Here is a 20,163-nt window from a genome sequence, read left to right on the forward strand (position 1 = left end):
ATCGTGGGCATCGTTCCGAAAAAGTCAGTTTTGAGAAAAACGCGTTTAAAGTTTCGCGTTCCGGCCGAACCAGTTCGGATGCCGGGTCAGAAAAATGCCTATATCTCCGAAAATAATTTGAATTTTGAAAAATACTCTTGTACACATATTCTTGAATAGTTAAACTTTGAAAATATAAAAAAAAAAATCGATTTTTTTTTAATTTCTAGACTAGAATATCCCTTAAGGTGTAGCTGAAGCTAGCGTGGCATTCAAAGTAAAACAATATACTTATGTACATATGTATGTTGTATATATACATTTCTGTAGATACGCTCTTTTTAGAATCGTAAATTTTTTTTTTGTGTTAAAAATAAGGGTCATTGTTTTTTGTGAGCTTGCCTTGACATTAACCGATTGAGTATGTCTGCTCCAGTTTTCCTAAAACCAGTAACCACAAGTACGTTTATAAATAATTTCCCAGAAAACATTTAAATAATTATTGGAAATCTAATAGTTACCGCTCCTATCTAACTTCGCTTTGGCTTTTGCATGCTGATATCAGAGCTTACCTTTGTGTATAGTTCTCTTGTCGAGTTCAAGCGAAATTGACGTAGTTTCGCAGTTGCCGTCATTGCTGATTCACTATGCAAATTCTTTACACGTTTTACAGGGTGTAAACATCGTGATTTCATCAGCGGTTAACCTTCGCTAGCAACGTCTATGAAATCATTTGCTACAGCATCTTCGTTTTAATCGCTTTTAAGCGGGAAAGTGAGAAAACATATAAATTAAGTCATGCGCTGCGAAGCCTTATTAGTGCCTCTGATGTGTTACATTTAGAAACATACATATATGTACATACTATACATCTGCATAACACACATAAATACATATTTACTACAAAACACGATATCGTATTAATTACTGAGGCAACACAGGTTTATTGCTATTATAATTTTAAGCTTTTCAAATTGCCTCCGATCGCCTGGTGAGTTCGTTATAAGTTTAGATTCTGCCCTGTTCTGGCTTTCCCCGAATTGTAGGGTTGGCACTCGCCGTCAATATGATTTACTACATTATTATTTTTAATTTTGTCAATTTGGAAGCCTGTCTTAAAAGCGATAAACAAGAGGAAACGAGGGTCCTTAACCACGCCACACCCATATGGTGGCCTGGATACAGTGAAGCGTAGACGAGGAAGCTACAGACATGTCAGAACACTGCACTCCGGACTACAACGGGATGCCTCTTGATGTCTCCTATCGCACACCGAACACCTGCACTGTAAGGACCGTATGCGCCCAGTTAAGGAGCATAATAAACTCCTCTTCAAGCTGTTTCTGCTGGGGTGCTTTCGCAGAACTCATCCCTGCAGTCGCCTGCTTATAGCGAAACCTCACAAGCATCAAGACGTTCTTCCTCAACTACGTCGATCGCATAAAACAATACGCCGAGCAGACTTCGGATGCAGGAAACTACAGACGTGCACTGACCGCCATTCACAGTGGAGTCATTAACACCTTATACGACTTCCTTTCAGTGAACGACCTACTTGGAATCAAACCACAAACCATTGCAGACAAAGGTATCGAGTTGTCGCAAGAATCGAGAGTGACCCCTGCGCAGCTTCGTTCTGGATACTGTAGCAGGTTAAGCCGCTACTTATCCAGACATTTTTTTTAAAGCTATCCAACAATCTAGAAACTTTTTACTATGAAGCTCGTGTACAATTTTCTACATCCGACCATGTTTCTCAAATTCGAACTCTCGAGAGTTGCACAGATTTCGCATTATACCGCTGCAAAGAGTAGAGTTACAAATAATTTTTGACTCTTTTAGCAATACCCTGCATTTCTGATTGTAAAGGTCGTTCTCTTGGTCCAATTCTGCCGAGTTGACAGTCCTTGGCCGGATAAAAATGCGGCGTCGTTCCGGTTACGTAGACCTGGCTGTCGTGGGAACGGAGAGCTGATAAGAAGCATGCATCAGCTTCTTTGCAGAATATGACGACGATTGAAATTTAAGTGTACCAATCATCAAGATCGCATACAAGGTTCTATCGAGCGGTTGAATTGGGAAGGCACAATATTCGATAAGAGTGTACAACTGCTGGCGTACGCCGTTGATTCTGCTTTCTCCAGAATGGGTAAGAAAGAAAGCGAAGTAAATGGGTTTCGTAGTGAGCGGGGACAATACAAAATATCTCCTGTCATCAAACTAAGAGTCATCGCACTCGGGACTTGGCTCTCATGTCACTGTTGACAGTCATAACTTCGAAGTCGTAGATAAGTTCTTCAATTTTGGAACCATCATTAACAACAGCAATAAAGTCAGCTTCGAAAACAAACGCAGAATAACTCTTGCCAACAGTTACTACTTCGAACCGAGTAAGCAAAGACCAAACTCCAAAAAATCAACATCTCATTAGTCGGCGTTACGAGTTTTCGAGAGAATGGTTCTGCCGAAGATTTATGGTCCTTTTCGCATTGGCAATGGCGAATACCACAGTCGACACATTACCCGCCGGAGCAAGCAGAAGAAGAGGAAAACCTTCACTTCCTTGGAAAAACCAGATGGAGAAGAACCTGACTACACTTGGAATATCCAATTGGCTCCAAACAGCGAAAAGTAAGAACGACTGACGCGCTGTTGTAAACCTCTGTCGGGCAGGTACCCTCTGGTCTTGGATCCGGATTAGTCCATTTGAACTGAAGGAAGCGTCGGAGACCCTATAAAGTATATATACAAATGATCAGTATGTTGAGCTGAGTCGATTTAGCCATGTTGGTCTGTCCGTCCGTCCGTCTGTCTGTCTGTATATATACGACCTAGTTCCTCAGTTTTTAAGATATCGTTTTGAAATTTTGCAAATGTCATTTTCTCTTCAAGAAGCTGCTTATTTGTCGGAACTGCCGATATCGGACCACTATGTCATATAGCTGCCATACAAACTGAACGATCGGAATCAAGGGCTTGTATGGAAAACTTTCTCATTTGACAAGATATATTCAGGAAATTTTACATGGATTACTGTTTAAGGTAATAACATAATCTCCGAAAAAATTGTTCAGATCGGATTACTATAGCATATAGCTTCCATACAAACTGAACACATAGTTACTAAAAGAAATGCACCTATGAAGGGTATATTAGCTTCGGTGCAGCCGAAGTTAACGTTTTTTCTTGTTATGTAATATCATATACCCACCAAGTATGAAATACTCGCCGCACACACAGATACACATATTTATTGCATTTGTTACGTTGACAAATGCTCCGCAATAAATGATTTCACGCCTACACAGCGTATATGCGTTAGTATTGCCTTGTAATTGTACATGGCAGAGGTTAACAGTACTCATTAAGCGGTCAACGATACTCACATGCACTTGATAGACAATCCGGGAGTCATAAGCAGCTCTTGCAGACCGCACAATAGCACAGACTACAGTCAATTGAATACACAAAGTTTTTATTTAACAAACATAATTGCACACAGTGACAGTTGATGAGGCAATGGGGGTGGCGAGGGGTTGTTTTGAATGCAGGTTTTGTTTATATTTGTGATTCATTGCAAACTACACCGCCAGCACCAACACCAACATTGACACCATCCGTCTTTCAGCTACTTTATTGTACACGTTACATCATTTATCATCGTCATCTGCTTAAACATCATTATCATTATCATTTTCTTCTACTTCTTTTACAACAATAGCATAATCTTTTTCTACTTCATTATCACCATCATCTCCTGTTTCATGATCACCATCATCGTCTTCTTCATTTTTTCACCATCATTATCATTTTCTTCATCATCATTATCATCTTCTTCATCATCATCATTTTCTTTTTCATCATCAACATTTTCTTTTTCATCATCAACATCTTCTTTTCATTATCATTATCTTCATCATCATCATCATCTTCTTCATCATCTCTACATTTATCTGTTTCGTCATTTCCTCTTCGTTTAAAATTCTATCATTCAAATAGTAAGCTGTGGCCTTTGCACTGCCAACAATTTTACACTGCTGAGCAAAAACTCGAAACAACACTCTATGCATGTATGTGTGTATGTACTTTTTATATATATTTTTTTCTTTATATGTATGCATGTATTTAATGTAGGTATGTATAAGTATATCATAATAATGCAGCGCATGCGCAAATACGCCATTTTTCGCATTTTTTTATAATAATTTTTTTCTTTCTTCTCGCATATTAGCTAATAGTAATTAATTATATAAATACAGAGCGTTAATATTGGTAGGTATAATTAGTGTGTATGTGTGTGTGTGTATTTTTCTTCTTAATAGCCATTTAGCTTAAAAGTCATTAAAATTGTGGTCCGTTACGTTTACTTTAATACATTTATGTCCTCCTCGCTCGCACTGCTTGATGCAAATATTCACCGTTATTCTAACACTATATGTTTTAACTGCCTGTGTTCTTCTTTTTCTTGTCTTCCAACTGCTGCTGGCCTTTACTCAAACATAGAATGGGAAATTACTTTTTTTAGTTGTTGTTGTTATGGTGCTGTGACTACTGCTAAGCGTGTAGCTCGTCTCGGCATGCGTCGACTGTTGCTGGTGGTGGTGCTGCTGTTGCTGGTTGTGATAATGCAATAGTTTGAAGTGACAAGCTGCGGTGACGCGACTGCTGAAAGCGCTACCGCTCGACTCCAGTTCGCCGGCAACTTCACGAATCGCCGTCACTAATTTTCACCTAGGCGTCGTGCTGGTCGGCATCTTTTCCAGAAAATCCTTAGCAAGCACATCTTCAATTTCGGCCAAACAGCTGGCGACCTCCTTATCGATATCGGCGTGATTGTGTGGGTTCGGGCAATTGACGCTCAGTGTTGAGAAGAAACCGTATAGATCTTGCAGCGAGTGGATTTGCTGGAAGGTGAGCATCAAGTGGCGGCCGCGTTTTACGTTGTTGGTCTGCGAAGCAAAAAAAAAATATATTTATAAATATAAGGTTATTAACTTCAATTGACTTGTGGAGACTTACCGGCGAGTGCACTGCATACTTCATGTCCATCAGTCGGCCGATGCGTCGTATGTGCGGCACATAGATTGTCGTTGGCAATGTGGCGGTCGACGTCAGCTCATCACTGCTGCCATTCATAATCGGCACCTCCTCGTGCACATCGAATTCGGTGCCCACGAAGGCCCAACGATACATTTGGAAATGTGGCAAATTGGTCGCCGGCAGCACGCAACCCAATTCAAGCAACTTCGACGCCTCCAGTTGCACCGAACGCCAGTGTGTGACTTGATTTTGTGAACTCAAACCATTGCTGGAGGAATTCGATGACCACGAAACATCCATGCCGGAGAGTAAACGCATTTGTTGGCTGTCGTTTGTATTAAGAAGCAACAATAATTAAAGTGATTGTTCTTTTATTATGCTGAGAAAATCTCACCTCAAGTCCTCGCCATCGGATTTCAACTCTTGCTCCATAGCCAAGAACACATGCACCATCTCGGCGATGATAATGGGCCACAAAGATGTCACGTGATCGGCTGACATGCGCAGTAGCAGTACACGGAAGCAAAGGAAAACAGCGGCCTGCACGGAGGGCACCATGGAAAGCAAGCGTAAGCTGTTGGCGAGTTGCTCTGCGGAAGAAATTAATTTATTTAATTTAGAAATGTTCGTGAGATAAGTGCTTGAGGATCAGTAAAAGCAATAGCAATCGGTTTTGTATGAGTTTTCATATGCACTTTCGTATTTGGCCCACAAAAATCAAAAATAATATAAACTCTCGCGGATTTGACTGAATGTATTTGCTCTATTTTACTTAGCGCCTGAATGTAGGCAACATTTTTAATTCAAAAATGAGCGCTGCCTACATTTAGGGTGCTGACAAGTCATCGAAACAGTAGACAACATTTTTCGAAACTTTCAACCAACCGAAACAAGCCTAAATGTAGGCAATAACTCACAGCAAATTCCACGAAACATCAACTTATTGATTGATCGAAACTCACCTTGTATTTCGGGCATATACTTGTGGTACTGATCGAATTCACTGCAGAATATCACAAAGGCCAAACGCTTCAGCAACATTGAGCGCTGCTCGTATTCCTGCTCGCGCGACGTGAAGATGTTCAAACTGCCGGTTTGCGTGAGCGACACGCGACTCATCAGTTCGCGGAATGTTGTATTGTCGTAGGTCATCAGACTGTCCATAATTTGCTTCCAGAAAGGTAGCGAGGAAATATCCAACTGGAAGAAGGAATTATCCAGCAACAAGTCGAGCATGTCCTTGCGCCACGCCTTGCGTGTATACTGATAGCCACTAAGGCTGGCCAACAGACTGGAGCAGGCATAGAAGGAGGGCACATTGCGCGCCGTGTGATTTTTCAGGTATGGCGTAATGTTGTACAACAACGTCGTTATAATATTCACCACCTTATCCTTCTCCTGCGAGCCATACGCCACATCCAACAAATTAGCTAAGGTCGCCGCTAAAACGCTTTGCGCTTGCACGGCATACTGTTGCTGCTGACCACCGATGCTATCGCGTAGACTACCCTCCGAGGTTATCGGCGAGATGTCCTCTTTGACGGCGAGGTTACGACGCAACCAGGTGGTTTGCTCCAAACACGAGCCAGCCACATTCGACAGCGAGTCAACCAGGCGCGCGGTGACGTCATGCAAGTCACGTATGTCCTTTTTGTCGGGGAACGGCATTTGCGGACAACGTTGCACGAACTCATTGAGCAACATGAGCAACACAAACTGTGCGGCTGGCGTGAGGTTGAGACAATCGCGCAGTAGCGCCAATAGAGAGCTCCATGAATCGCCAAGTTGTGGCGCAGGTGCGGATTTCATGTAAAAATAGAATAATTCTAAGGCGCTCACTTCGATGGTGAGGTGCACGGGTGGTCGATGTATGGGCGGCGGATTGCGCACCACTTGATGTAATGTCTGCACGAACGAGTCCATCGGCATGACGCGTATGCTGGAGACCAGCGTAACGAGACTCAACTGCTCGGCGCACGCCTGTGGCGCCGAATTGCGTTGATACTGTTCGGGTATGCTGAGTGAAGAGAGCGGTTTGGCGCGCTTGGCATACGCTTCACCGCGCTCTTGCCAGGTAACTGCGACGGCTGCCAGGAAGTTCGCGCCATGGTGTAGCGACACTGGCGATAGAAATTCCATAAGCTGTTGCTTCACCGGACGCACTTGACCCAATTCACTGTCCCACACAGCCGCAACGCTGGTAACGATGCGCGAGAGATGTGAAAGCACGGCATTGCGCGCGGCGAGCAACTGTGGATTGCGTGGCGCCTGCGCTTCCGAGGATTGTGATGTGGCGGCAGCGGCCGCAGCAGCGCTGGACAGGAATGAATGTACAATGCTGTTGAGCAGTTGGCCGGTATTGGAGTTCTGCGCGGATACGCTCGTTTGTGGATAGGCCTGGTTGAAGAGGTGTGACAGCGTGGTCTGTTGTGTGTTGTCGAGCAGACAATAGTGACAGAGTATGGTAATGGCTTCTAGCTGGGAGACAACGTAATCTGGTGGAAAGCCGCTCTGCTCCTTCAATGACAATTTCGCTATGCGATCAATATTGTGACAAAGCTGATGTACGACGCTGATGACGATGTTCGTAAGCGAACCGCAGCTGAAGCAATTCAGCGATGCAGTCACCAGATCGGTCCAGTTGCGGTGTAGATGCCGCAACTGATCATTCTGTAGCGCACTTAGCACCGCTGCCAGAAACATTGGCTGCTGGCTGATCAGACAGTTGGGCAAGTATTTGACATTCGTGGCGCTTGCTTCGCCCGCAATGTTGGAGAGACGCGTCGGCGATATATTACCGGAGGTATCTTCCTTGCTGCTACCAGCGCTGTTTGTGTTCGACCCACTGTTCTCTTGCTTCAGCAGCTGCACTTCATATTCAAGTTTTATCACAGACATGAGTAGGCGCAACAGCTGTAATTGCAGCGATTCAGCATGCAATTGATCGTCTTGGGGATTGTTGAAATTCAATATGCGCGCAGACAGCGTATCGGACGCGCGTTGCTTCGACTGGCGCTGTTGGCCGCTAAACATGCTCACCGAAGCGTTGAGACAATGTAGTATTACTTTTTGTAGTTTGCAACGTGCCATCAAGTCGGCGATGTAATAGGCCAGACCCTTGCCCATGCCGCGCACAATATCAATGAGCTCGGCGCATATGAGCGACAGCAGCTCGACGCTCTCCAACTGCACGCGGCAATTGCCCATAACATCTTCGGCGTTGGGTGCATCGGCAGCGCTATCCGCATAGCGCGCCTCATGATGAAAGAAGCCGCGCGCATAATAGAGACAGATTGTGACCAACACCTCCAGATGCATGCAGGCGCGATAGCTCTGCGCGTACTCGGTGTTATTGATGCTGCCCGTGAAGCCCTTGCCCTGCATGCATTTGCGATGACGTATCAGCAGCTGTTTCAACGTGCCACTGGCCACGGAGGTGGTGATCGACAGACAAAGGAAAGTGCGCGTGTCACAGGTGATGATGTTGCGTAGCGTTTGGAATGCGTACAGCGTTTGCTTGGTGTCGTAAGCGCCGCTTGCATAGATCAGCATATGCTGGTAGTAGGTGGGCATTTGGTCAGTGGCGAGGCGCGCGGATGTATCGCCGGCGCTTATGCTTGAATTGGCGCTTTTCATCGATGAACGTTTACTGCCCGCATCGCCGCCGGCGTTGCCGTTTTGTTGCTGCTGTTGCGCGGCGGCGGCATTTTGACGTAAAATCTGCAAATTCTGTTTGCTCTTCTCCAGTGTTTCCTGTGTAAGCGCCCACTCGGATTTCGGTTGGCTGGGCTTCTGGCTTGTCTCCAAACTGAGCGTGCGCCGTTTATCCTCCACATTTATTGTGGACGCGGTTGTGAGCGAATTGGATTGTGAGCGCGATTCGTAAAGCTCCTCATCGTCGTCGTCGCTTTGCAGCGAATTGCATGTAATGGGCTCCTCCTGCAGACTGTGTGGTCCGGCCAGTCCAGAGTAGCTATTGTTGCTGTCCGTTGAGGTCTTCGAAATGCAGCTCATGCGTTTTTTATCACTGCCACCAGGCGACTTTTTGCCCGCGACATGTTTCTTCTTATGCAGTTTTGTTGTGCCATGCGTGCGCTTATGTTTGCCGTTGCCCGCGCTGTGTTGTTGCTGTGTCTGTGGTGGTGTATCGATTGGTTGCGCGGACGTTGGCGCTACTATATCTTTGAGTGTGGTCTCTGTCGCGGCGCTTTCGTTGGCACTACCATTGTTGGCGCTGAAATATTCATCGGCTGCGTGGGCCGAGTCATCTAGTATACTAGAAATTTGTGTTGGCGCGCCGAGTGAAGAGTGTTCGTCGGTTGTGGACGTGACCGAAGCTATGCTCGAATCACCGGGTGTCTTTTCGCGCGTTAGCCGATACGTTTTGCGATTCTTCGTGCGTTCGTGTTGCGAGAGTAACTCAGTTACGCGTTCGCAGTCGCCAACGAAACGTTTGAGATTGCCGCCCACAGCGTTATTGCCATTACTAAGGACACCAGCACTGGAGCTGATCGTCAAGCTGTCGTCCTTCTCTACGCTTGTTTCGCGATTTTCCGATTCCGAATCGAACATGCTGCTCTCCGAGTCATCCGTGTAGTCGTGTTCGAAATCATGCGCGTCCAACTCTTCCTTATCATCGTCCTCCTCTTCGGCTGCGTCGTCGTCCTCAATTGCATTTTTCACGCTTTGTGACTGCTCGACTGGCTTTGCTGTGGAATATGCCTCACTTTTCGAGGTCAACTCGTGCATTTCGCACTCGGTCTCATTGTCTTCGGCATCATCAAAGTCCGGCGAATTGTCCAGCGGATTGACTATGAGTCCTATGGTGGCGTCTGGTATTTCTGCAGCGGGTATAGTTTGTGTGGGTGTTTTGTCGCTCAAAAAATTCGATGTTTTATTTTTGCTACTCAAAGCTACACCGAAAATCTTCTTGTGGAAACTACGTATGGGACTGCGTTTCTTGTTGCTCGAGGTGTCCATGTGATACTTAATGTTGCCATACTCAGAACTGATGGCGTAAATATCACGTTCCAGCGAATTGTCGCTCTGTGTGCCGCCCGACTGCAGCTTGTCACTCGCCTTAACTTGTCCATTACCCTCTTCGCCGCGCTCCTGTTCGAGCACGTGCAAATGCATGATGCTAATGCGCTTCGTCTGTGGACCGAGTAGTATTTTGTAGAGCGGCTTGATGAGACGCGGCAAATCACCGCGCAGCAAAGCGGACTGCAACCATTTGGTGACACAAGTGCGCACGGACATATATTGTGGCAGCGCCAGCGTATCCAATACCTTAAGCAGCGTTTTTTCAAAACCCTTCGAGGGCTGCTTGTCACGTCCCAAATGCCAGAGCAGCTCAAATTTGCGAAAACTCTTCGATTCGCTCTCTTTAAGCTGTTCGATTTCTGCGCGTGCTACTGGACGCGCCGGCGAAGCGCACACCAATTGCACATCACGTGCGCGATCGTAACGGTAATTACGTAGCGCAGTTTGCGGCAACATGCTGCTGTATTGTTCGCCCCAACTGGCTGCGGCCAAGGCATCGGCGGCGGCAAATTGTTGATGCATGCTATGCGCATACATGCGATTGCCGATGATGGTCTCCACCAGGCCGCTCTCCAAGCAATTTTGCAGCTGATAGAGCAGCGAAGTGATCTGCGCCGGATCAACACCCGGTTCGCCCAAGTAATTCCACAGCACAGAGGTGATCAACTGGAAGATGCGCGTTTTGTGTTCAATAAAGCTGACGTGTCCGAATTTGAGCAGCGGCAGCATCACCACGAAGGTCACGCCGGGACTGGTGGTGTGTTCGATTTGCGACTTTAGTAGGCTGGAAAGGAGAAGAGTTGCTATTATTTTTTTCGGTGTAAATAAAGCTTGTCTTACCTTATTAAATCGAAGAGCGTTGTGATCGCTGCTATCTGCATTTCCTTGTCGCTCTGCGTGTACGCCGTAACCAGACAGAGCACCTTCAACCAACTCGGTATCTCTTTGTCATTCTTATCCAGCACAATATTCTTATTGCAATTGGGGAATGTGGACATTTCTACGAGCAAATTTGCGGCCAATTTGATGGCGCCACGCAAACTATTCGATACACGCAGATCCATGAGCGCTTGTATGCGTCGTTCGGTTCTGTCATCGCATGTCACTTGCGTTTCGTCGCCATCATCGCTCGCCTCGCTGGTGGTCGAGTCGGTGCCTGTGGCTGCTGCCGTGTGTCCCAAGGAGCGATTTAGTAAGCTGTGCAGCTGTTTGGAGCGACTCATTACATTGACGCGCAGCGTGTCAAAGAGTCGCTCGATTTCTAAGAGCCGTTCGGGGCTTGCGTCTTCATAGATCTGCTCATTTTGGAAAATATGCTCCACACTCAGCGGCTGTTCGCGTTCTACTTCGACCTTAATGCGGCATTTCTCCTCGTCCACGGCAGTGGCGCGTTTAATTTGCAACACGTGACGTGTCAAATAGAGTTCGAAGAAAATCTCGTATTGTCTAATGCATTTTTCTAGTATTGAGAATTCTTCTTCGTTGTTGGCATTAGCGTCGTTATAGTCGAAAATCAATTCCTCCACACGATCTTTGGCCAACTGCTCGGTGGCTGGTGCGCTCTTTGGCAAATCATCAGTTTCGTCCTTGGTTTGCAGTAAAGCTGGATCGAGCGATTTGGGTCCGCTGAGTGCGATGTCCTTGGGACGCGTCTTCTTGGGACTGGTGCGTATGCGCATATACGGTTTTGTGGCTTTCGATTTCAATTTTTTAATGCTTAATGGCGTGTCCAAGTCTGAGGAGGATTGTGGCTCGATAATTTGTCCGGTGTCGGGGCAAATCTGTGTGTTCAAAGAAAAATATTTTACTTTAATTTAGGAATATTTGCGTATAATTTGCTGTATTTCAAACCTCTTTGTCCAGTTCTGATAGCTTTGATGTTGATTTGGCCTTCTTCTTCTTCGGACTTTTGCGCTCCATATGCTGATTGGAGTTCGAGCGTCGCATTGGCGGCTCTGTGTAAGCGCTATGTGCGTAACCGCCCTTATGTTTGCCATGCTGTGACATGCCATTGCTGTCGTCACCGGAGAAATGATTTAACTTCGAATCGGATTTGCTCTTCTCCAGCGCATACATAGCGCCAGCAACTTGCGCAATCGATGTGTTCTTTAGCACGCTTTTGTTGGCGTTGCCGGCTTTCTCATCGGACGATGAATAGTAGCCGTGATTGGTGCGCGGCACAAGCTTTATGGGGCTACTGTGTGTAGGATGAGGAAAAAAGTAATTAAAAAAAATGAAATACATATTTTTTAGGTTTCGTAGAGTCTACTTACGTAATCATCGGCTGCACGCGTGAAACAATTTTCATGCACAGCTTCAGCGAAGCATTTACTTCGTCACTACTTATATTATCTAAGTGTATGGTGAGCATCTGTGTGATAGCTAGAAATACTTTTGGCAAATAAATGCGCGTCGTTTCATTGTACATTTCCAAGGAGATGGTTTCTAGTAAAAATTCGGTTAGATAGCATATTTCCACTAGACTGGGATCGCCAGAGCCGACATCACATTGAAACTTCGTTTCATTGCTGCTGCGCGAAATGCTGCGTGATAATTTGCCTCTCGACTGTGAGCGACTCATCGATTTGTTGGTCTGAAAGTTAGCAAAGATTAAAGTAAATGTTTTAAAAATATAGGTTATGTTGAAAATAACTCACAAACCGAAAAGGTTCTTGAACAAACACTATCATTTACTCACCTTCTTGCACGACTTGTCATACATGCTCGTCATAAAACTCCAAATATATACTGGGTCAAATGTGGCGAATAGCAGATTGGCCGACTTAACGACCTCCGCATTGCTGCTGCTCGACAAAGACATCGTGCGTATAATATCGCAGAGCACATGGTCCAGCACAGCGCTACCGATTTCCGCTTTGTCCAAGAGTGACACCATTATACGATAAGGCTTCACATCCACTGGATTGCTCTCCAAACTGAATTTTAGTGTACATATTAAAGATTTTATGACAATATGTTTCGAATGCTTCTCAAAATATGTTTCCGTCTCGGCGGGTGCGCCATCTAGAGAGGCTGTATCATAAGTGGGTGAATTCTTAGCCACCTCACTGCCAAGCAACCACGAATATAAACGTCGATTAAGTGACATGTCACGTCGTAGTATTGTATTCAAACCATTCGTAACCAATTTGATGAGATCCGCTTCGGTTAGGTAGATGGTATGCATGGGAAAGCCGAGTAGTAGAAATTCTAAGGTATTACGTTGTACTAAAATGACGCTATCATTGAGGCACGCGCATAGACCGGACATCATAATATCACGATTGTGTCCCATAATGAATACTTGCTCCTGCATGCTCAAGCGTTTGTTGAAGTGTTCAAGTAGATAGGTGACAGCAGGCAAACGTATTGAAGCATTTGTCGCCATACATTCCCAGAGCACGGTATAAAAGTGTGTTGGATTGACGGCGGTGCAGACTTGCGTAAGCAGCGAGTTGGTGCGATCGAAATGATCCAAGCCATTCTCATAGCCAGGCAGTACACCGCTGAGAAAGCCACTAAGCGCTGGACGTAGTTTATCGCCCAGTGGCACAAAGTAGGTCTCATAAATGCCCAAAAGTGCGGGACGCACATTCATTGCCGCATAACCGAGTAGTGGAAAGAGACCGGCGCTGATTGAAAATAAAAAAATTTAGAAATTTGTAAACATTATAATAATTTATACGATGTAAAGTCAATGCATCGAACCTGTATATGAAAAGCTCTTGCGCCAAACGCTCTGCGCCCGTTTTGCCGAAGATAACATCGTAGGTCTCCAGTGCTTTTAAATGCACACCAGATGGCAGTGCTGGATGCATGCATTGCGCCAAACGTTTTGAGATTTTTATGCGTCGCGGTATTACTTGGTATTGTGTATTGCCGGATATTGCCTGCAGAGTAATGTATATCAAATATATACATATATATATATAATAATATATTTATTTTAGTTGAATGACTGATAAAATTTCCAAGTTTAGAAATTATATTACGATTAATGGTAATTTACATTCACAGATGCCCACATTTGTAATTATAAAACGATTATCGTTAAAAAAATAATTAGAAACCACAGCAAAGGGCACAGACATTTTTATCAGTAATTTTTATGTGTATATATGTTAAATTTAACAGCCGAAATAATGAACATACGTATATGCATCTGTACTTAATAACAGCACTTTGCTGACCTTTAACTTGTTTTCCTGATTTTTTCTCACTTATCACCACTCATTTTCGTAAAGTACCAAATTTACTTTAAAAACAAAGAAATTCTTTATCGCCTGCATAAATGGTTGTAAAAAAAAACTGTAAACGTGTGAACTGATAAGACTCACGTAGCAGGCTCAGTGACCCAATGTTGTAAGCAGTCCAAATTTGAAGAAATGAGCTTTACTTATAATAATTTCCATCAACAATTAATAATACATGTAATTTGAACAATCAATATTTAATCACGATTTTATTTTTACGTCTGATGCGTCAATGTAGAGTATGTGGTTCAGTAATTAATTTAATTTGACCATACTTTATCACAAACCGGAAAAACGTTAACTTCAGCCGCCACGAAGCTTTAATGTAGTTGTCTAGTATCAAATGAGCAGTTTCTTGATAAGAAAAGGACACGTACAAAATTTCAAATCGATATCTCAAAAATCCTAGTGGCTTAGTCGCGTATACTCAGACAGACGAACATGGCTAAATCGACTAAGCTCATTATGGTGAACATTTTCGTAAATATTTTTTGTTAAAAACTTTGTGGCATACTTATATAAAACCCTGTTTAGGGCATGAAAAAAGTCCTAAACTTATAACTAGTATTTAAGTAGCAGCAAGTATGATATATTTAACTACCAGCTGTTGTGCCTTAAGATTTATTACTCATCCAACAAAATAAAATATTGTTTGAAGCTATTTATCATTAAAGGGTGTAATCACTAAAGCAATGTAATATATTTCATGCTTTCGTGAAGCACGTTTTATTATCAATTTTGCCGCTTTTTATCTTTAAGCATATAAATAAATAACTGTGTATGAGTCAGTTGTAAATTATCAGCAAATTTATCTATATTTAATTTGCACAATGCTTTTAGCCAACTGTCAAACAAATAAATATTTGCAATACATTCCATTGTTTACATATGACTTCCTCTTTAATACATTTGAAATTGACGTTTGACCAAATATCATTATGACTTATGTATGTATGTACAATCAGCATTTGTTCATTTTACCTTGCTAAGCTTGCCAAGCGCTGATATAAGGTCAGCCCATTCACTCGAATATTCAAAGTTTCGTAACGCTTTATCAATATTTGACATATAATTACGATATTTCCCTTCCGCCAGCAATTTCTTCTCCTCCATTAAAGCATCGGCTGTATCCATTTTTCATTTGTTATTTTTATTATCTTTCCAATTGTTGAATTAAATTTCCAAGGAAATTAAATGTGATGCTTGTTGTTGAGTGTTTTATATTTGTGGTAAACCTGTAATAACACAGCAATTAATTATAAAACATACACATATATAATGCAAATACAAAATATGCAAATGAGAATCAGTAGAGCTAACTTCTACTAGTGTTTTCTAACATGTTTAAAGTAAAGCAACCATTTTAAAAAAACTACTAATGTGCTGCATGACATCTGCTGATTCCCACAACACTTCAAATTCCTATAAAGGAAATATAGTATGTAACACATCAATTATTGCAACTAAAATGGAAAGTTTATAGAAAAATCGATTGACATTGAACTCTGCCACTTGCAGATTTACAGATTCACATTACAAAAGAACACTTGTTGCATTGTGACGTGTGCGAAAGAAAAACGCCAATTCAATTATGCCACACCATTACGTCCATAGCAACCATATTGTGCATACATGTATTTGAATTGTTAATGTTCAGTATGCAGTCTTTTGGAATTTCTAAATTTTGATTGCAACACATTTTCTTAGTTTACGTGGTTCTTGGTTACTATTCCAGTGGCTGCTGCTTTGTAATAAATGAAATTTAAATGTACGAGCAATATGTATGTATTTCCCCGTAGACGTCTCAGAGTTTCACTAGATCAGCGATAAATTATTAGTGTTGTTCACAAATGGCACGAATCGCAACGTCGAGCATTCACTCGAATTCTAACGAACTGTTTTGTGTGTGAGTTTGCTTTCAATTATTGCGAATTTAATTCCATCGCTCCGTCAATCGAGCGGTTGTTTATTTACTTCATTACGTTTTGTTCTCAACACAACTACTAGATCCATGTAAATATTCGCAATTTTCTTGTGTGGGTAACATTTATGTTTTGATTTTTTGTTTGCTAATTTTTGTTGCATGTATTTTGCTCTGCCTTCGTTTTTAACCCTCCGCCCCTTCCTTCCTGAAATGTGATGTTTGCCATTAAGTTATATGTCGCGACGAGGGTGGCTGTGTGTAAATCGTACAAATCAATGGAAAGTGAGACCAGAAGTTAATGTTGCTATTAAAGAGCAAGTCCACCTCCATCACTAACCACCAGACATATGTCTCGTCTGGAACTAAACAATAACAACAACTTCTTTGTTAGATTCTGCCCACAGCACTGATTGTTGTTACTTTCAAGTTGTAGGTGTTGTTCCATCATAAATCTACTATACCTTTACTGCGTTGTTGCTGATGACACACCAGTCAATCAGCCAATGCCAACCCAATTTGAAACTTTCAAGTATTATTTTTTAGTTTTACTTCACTTTTTCTTTCTTTCAATTAACCAAATCCATAAAATTTTCAACTCATCCTACTTTTACATTAAAATGTTTTTCCACCTGCAAAATTAGTTGCAATTCCTAAAGTTTTAACTAAATTGTATTTGTATCACATAATTGTGGCTTTCGATTATCGTTTTTTCGCAAGAAATGTAAAAATTGCAAACGATTGCAACAACTTCGAAGTGAAAAACAGTGAAAAAATCTGAATGTATATTCACTGACGTAGAATAATCTGTTTGACAAGTATGAACAGTGCTGCCCAGTCTGAACAACCATGGTAGACGTTGCCAATAGTGTTATGTAGTCAAATAATAATTATGATTTGGTGATTTGAAATATATTTATGTGGTGATTTTCTTTCCACAATGTTTTTAGGTATGCAGGTTTGTATAGTTTTCACAATTAGTGTTATTTAGATAAATAATATTTGTGTTCCCTCGAACAGTTTTTCATTTTACGCATCAAATTAGTCGCAGAAGCTTAAGTAAGTTATCACAGATAGCTACCATATAGTTGCTTGGCGATCACTCTGCATCTCAATTTATTAGCAGAAAGCTTCAAAAGACTAGTCTCCCAATCAGGCGACATAACACTCTCTATATTCCACTCTAACCTTATTCTTAATGAGCCTTAAAAACTGAGTGTGCCGAAACAGGCTCCGACGAAATATCATAGTTGACCTGTGTAACTTCGAATTATTTCGGATGTACTCTGTATTTCACTTCATATCTTAACGGGTTCGTTTTGTAGGGAATGCCCAACGATCTCCAATCCAGTGGACCTATTGAAAAAATTATGTCTACTTGCATATCAGTTTCTCTTGTCATAAGAAAACTAGATTGATATGTCTTCATGAAACCGATCGAGAACACCTTCACCGTTATACCCCCTCTTACGATCTTAATCGTTGGCGGCTGGGGTTTTGCAAGACGGTCTTAGTTCCTCTGTTTAAAGGCTAGCGGATATCATTCCCTAAAATAAGTAATAATTTTGGCTAATGTCTGTGATATAATTGAGATCGATTCTAATACTTTGTTGCATCCAAAGAAGTCTGTGACCCTTCGATAATATTTGGTGTAAAATCTGCTGTCTCTGCAAAACATTGTACTGGTCAATGTATATGTTCACCAGAGAGGAATTTCAATTTCATAATCGGAAATATAGATATTAAATATTTAAGACCTAAATTACATATTAAGTCGGTCAGACAGTCCAAAATTGATGTTGTGAGAGTCATAGCATATCCATTAGCGGCGAAAAGCTCGAGTTTTTCCGTAGAATTAGGCTAATCTTATCATAGTTGCGATCTGGATACTCTAGTACTCACACTCCGCCGACGTCCTCTTGAGCAAAAGATTATTTTAATTTGTTTTATTGGTATCATAGGTCGGACATCTATCGGCTGGAGCGATTGCCTAACCAAGTGATGATACACAACTCAAGAAACTCGTACTCTTCCACAAATTATTCAACAATACAGTCATTGAGGGTGCGAAACTGTGTCAAATGCCCACTTAGTAGACATCGTACTAATTACATTGTTGAAATTGAAGAAATGTAATGAATGATTTGAAGTACCACCCGCCGCTTGTGCGAAGTACGTATGCATTTCAATTGCTCTTTCAAAACAGACGTCGAGCTTCAAAGCTTTGTCAACTCCAAATATTCCGAATAGCCTTGAACTCTTTTAATTTCAAACCAATGTGTCACGTTCGTAATGAGTTTACTTTGGAATTGTTTTCCTTTTTTTAATTTGCTAGCATTACAAAACCACCGACTCAGCGGCGTCTTCGTCCTCTTCTTTCTTTCTTTCATTGCTGACTTGGAAGAGTTAATGCGTGAGTTCGAGATTTTTTATTTTTGTAAATGAAGTCAAAATAAACCTCGGTTCAGCTGATTTAATGGTCATTTTGTTGTTGTAAAGTGTGTATTGTTTTCATTAAGCCACTGGTGGTTACACTTTGGCGCTTCGACTTCGTGATGTCATGACACCTAACGGCTGGCGTGACGTAGCGCCGATTAATCGAATTGGAGCAGAACGCAATGTTTTTCTATTTCTCTATAGGTACTCATACATGTGTGTGTGTTATTAATGCAGATTTATACTGTTTTTCTTATTTTGTGGAATATTTATCCATTTTATTTTGATTGTATTTCTGATTATACAATAGCAAGTGGCACTGCGTGCTGGTGATGCAGTTTACGAGTGTTGCGGGGCTTAGCGCCTCATTTATTGCATGATAAATACCAGGTGTCGATATTGTTATTGTAAGTGATATATGTATGTATGTATGTATGTAATGTACGTAATAACGTAGGCTTAAATTATGCAGCGTTACACGACAAGCAGACAGCCGACCGGCTTTATGTGAATTAAAAAAAATATACTATACATACATATATTGGGTAGTCGAAAAAGTGTTTTCGTATTTCAAATCAAAGTATCATCAATGTTATTATTACACACAGATAGGGGAAACATGAAATCTAAGCAAGAAAACACAGTAACTTCCTCTGCCTCGAAGCAATAATACCCTTTACAAGAAAATTTCTTATAAAGGGTTATACATTCTGAGGTTCCCTAGATTTTAAAGAAAAAACCCAGAAACCTCAAATTTTATGGGAAACGTTTATTATCATCCGAAAGAACATTTTTTGTCAGTTATTTTTTGAAAACTATCTTTTTCAAATGTTGGTCCCGCCTTCGTCTGAGATGGTCCATCCCTTGAGTACAATTTTCGATGAATCGTTCGAGCATTTCGACTGTCGAATGATCCGTGTGATGTTTTGACTTTACATATCCTCACAAGAAAAGGTGTAACGGTGTGATAGCACAAGATCTTGGTGGCCAATCGACCGGCTCAACACGTGAAATTATCTGCTCACCGAAGTGTTCTCTCAATAAATCCATTGATTGATGCGATGTATGGGAAGTGCCGTCGTTTTGTTGAAACCAAATGTACGCGAGATCACGAGCTTAAATTTCCGGCATTAAATGGTCGGTTAGGTTCTCACCGGCATCATTTTTGAAGAAACATGGACCAATGATTCCACCAGCCTACAAATCACACCAAACCGTTGTTTTTTCTGGATAAAATGGTAGCTCTTGAATCTCTACAGGTTGCTCTTCGTCCCAAATGGGGCAATTTTGTTTGTTTACATGCCCATTGAGCCAGAAATGGGCTTCATCGCTGAACAAAGTTTGGCTGGAAAACGTTGGATCTTCTAGGAACTTTTCAAAAGCCCATAAAGCGAAGCAATGTCGCTTAGGAGCGTTGAACGGCTTCAGGTCTTGCTGAAGCTGTATTCTGTGTGCTTTCAATTTAAGATCTCGACGTAAAATGCGCCAAGT

General features: G+C 42.2%; 1 protein-coding gene across 1 annotated transcript; it reads right to left on the reverse strand.

Moving 5' to 3' along the window:
* Positions 1-3,437: 3,437 nt before the first annotated feature.
* LOC105229951 (protein dopey-1 homolog) lies at positions 3,438-17,028 on the reverse strand. Its single transcript, XM_049453801.1, has 11 exons — positions 16,701-17,028; positions 15,297-15,550; positions 13,771-13,952; positions 12,761-13,694; positions 12,336-12,655; positions 11,914-12,259; positions 10,903-11,843; positions 5,982-10,846; positions 5,414-5,609; positions 4,999-5,344; positions 3,438-4,928 (listed from the first exon to the last, which is right to left on the reverse strand). Exons 2-11 carry the CDS (start codon positions 15,447-15,449, stop codon positions 4,707-4,709), a joined length of 8,505 nt encoding a protein of 2,834 aa, XP_049309758.1. The 5' UTR covers positions 15,450-15,550; positions 16,701-17,028; the 3' UTR covers positions 3,438-4,706.
* Between the last annotated feature and the right edge of the window lie 3,135 nt (positions 17,029-20,163).

This window comes from Bactrocera dorsalis, chromosome 3 (assembly GCF_023373825.1).
Source record: "Bactrocera dorsalis isolate Fly_Bdor chromosome 3, ASM2337382v1, whole genome shotgun sequence".
In the NCBI taxonomy this organism is placed as follows: domain Eukaryota; kingdom Metazoa; phylum Arthropoda; class Insecta; order Diptera; family Tephritidae; genus Bactrocera; species Bactrocera dorsalis.